This window comes from Gouania willdenowi, chromosome 18 (assembly GCF_900634775.1).
Source record: "Gouania willdenowi chromosome 18, fGouWil2.1, whole genome shotgun sequence".
NCBI classification, from domain to species: domain Eukaryota; kingdom Metazoa; phylum Chordata; class Actinopteri; order Blenniiformes; family Gobiesocidae; genus Gouania; species Gouania willdenowi.
Window position 1 is genome coordinate 1,177,878 of NC_041061.1, and position 1,954 is coordinate 1,179,831.

Sequence of the window (1,954 nt, forward strand, 5' to 3'; positions counted from 1 at the left end):
TCCGTTCCAAAATAACAACTTGTGCTGCTTTTATTTGCTCTAAAAATCATGAAGAATTAAAGATGTCAATGTAAACCTTTTGTTTACAGAAAAAAGATAATAACATCCCGAAAAACAATCTATGACCGCAGGGGGCGACAGTTCTGAGGTTTTGTAGAAAAACAATGAAGCAGAGAAGAAGAGCTCTCCTACGGGACCTCTACTTTCCCTTAAACAGTGCGCTGACACGCTCTGGTGGCTGAAGTTAGAGAGTAAATCACGGACTGTCGAAGACACACAAACCCTGAGGATAGAAGACCTTCAACAGTAAATGATTTAGTCGCTAACTTCAACCACCAGAGCGTGTCAGCACACTGTACATTTCAATGATTTTAGGTCACATTTGTAAAAATAGTGGAGGATCCCTTTAAAAATTATGCAATCACTCTAATTTGCAGAGGAAGTTGTGGGGATTGTCTGTAGCAATAGTACAAATAGCTGTACTCATTGCCATGGTTACAGTTTGATTAACAGTTGCTGTGAGTGTGTGTGTGTGTGTGTGTCACAGACAGAACTCAGTAGTCGTTATAATTCTGTATATTTGCAGTCAAACTCAGAGAAAGTGACAGTAAATAAAAACACATCGTCTACGCAGAGAAAGCCGTAAGCCCTGCCCACTCTTAGCATCAACAAACAAACGGAACAAAACAAAACTCCAACAAACAGTCTGCACTCGTGGGAAGGTCATGAGTCGAAAGCACAATCCGAGAAAATCCCGACACGCATTTTTTAGGGACAATCTTTAAAAATCACTGCGTTTTTGATTTAAAAAAAACAGTTTTCGTTTCTTTTTTTTGTAGGAGATCGTCGTTTTTTTAGTGTTTTTAAAAGACTTCACACATCAAAAAAGAGGGAAGCGCCTCCTCGTCCAGGGAGAGAAACCATGCAGAAGGAGCAGGAATGTCGGGAATATTGTGAGAGAGAGGAGGAGGAGCTTCCTTTTTCCTTATTCTTCCTTTAAAACCTGAAACCGTGTCACAGACGATTCCAAACAATTCCAGACACGAGTCGTGATTCCTACTTTGCAAAATCCAGGAAAGTCTTTTCCAATCCTTCCAATGTAAAAGTTCCATTGTTTACAAACAGTGTAAGAAGAGTTCCTGAAAACAAACAAACAAACAGGAAAAACGGTCGCATCGTTTAGTAGTCACGGGAGTTTGAGGAAACTAAATATTATTGGAAGTTGGAAAATTAAGGTTCTGGAAGTGGAATTTCCAGAAATGAAGTTCCAGGAAGGGCAGTTGGAGGCCGCGTTTTTAAATAGGAAGTGGACTTCTGGGAAGCTAAAGGTACTGAAACTGGAGTTCCTGGAAGAAGTCTTTTATTTTGAAAGGGAAGTTTTCGGGAAGTTTCAGTAAGTGGTGGCCAGGTTTGTAAAGATGAAGACGGACAAATTTCAGGAAGTGGAGTTTTTTTGAGGAGTTTCATTTGGGAATGCGGAGGCGGAGTCTCTGAGGATGGAGGCGGAGTTTTCTAGACATGGAGGCGGAGTCTTTGAATGATGAACACGGTGGAGCTTTTTCCTCAGAACATCATGGAGGTCTTCAGGAAGGGTCGGGAATCTGAGAGAGAAAGAAGATCAAAGAATGAATCTCATGTTTTTTTTTATTAAAAATCATCCAATAAACCAAAACAATAATTTCTCTTAAAAACCAAAAGGAAACGTGCAAGAATTAGTAAGATTCTTGAGACAGTTTGTTATAACAAGTTCTGATGAACTACGGCCGGGGCCGCGAAACGTCTCCACGTCAAATAGCACGTACCACATTCTCGAAAATTCAGTCAAATGACTCGGTTCCACCGAGTAAAAAAGGTCTCAGAGAGGCTCTAGACATCTGCTCATAGAATAGATTACAGCCCGATAAAAAGAGCATGAACGGAGTAGTCGTTCATGCTCCCCCTGGTGCCCCACTGA

General features: G+C 40.9%; 1 protein-coding gene across 3 annotated transcripts in view; it reads right to left on the reverse strand.

Moving 5' to 3' along the window:
* Positions 1–561: 561 nt before the first annotated feature.
* Positions 562–1,954, reverse strand: part of LOC114480704 (dachshund homolog 2-like) — an 85,114-nt gene continuing 83,721 nt past the window's right edge. For all 3 annotated transcript variants that reach the window (XM_028475091.1, XM_028475090.1, XM_028475089.1), the window contains one exon: positions 562–1,601. In XM_028475091.1, coding sequence (XP_028330892.1) covers positions 1,564–1,601 — 38 coding nt within the window. In that variant the 3' untranslated portion in view covers positions 562–1,563. The remainder of the gene's footprint in view (positions 1,602–1,954) is intronic.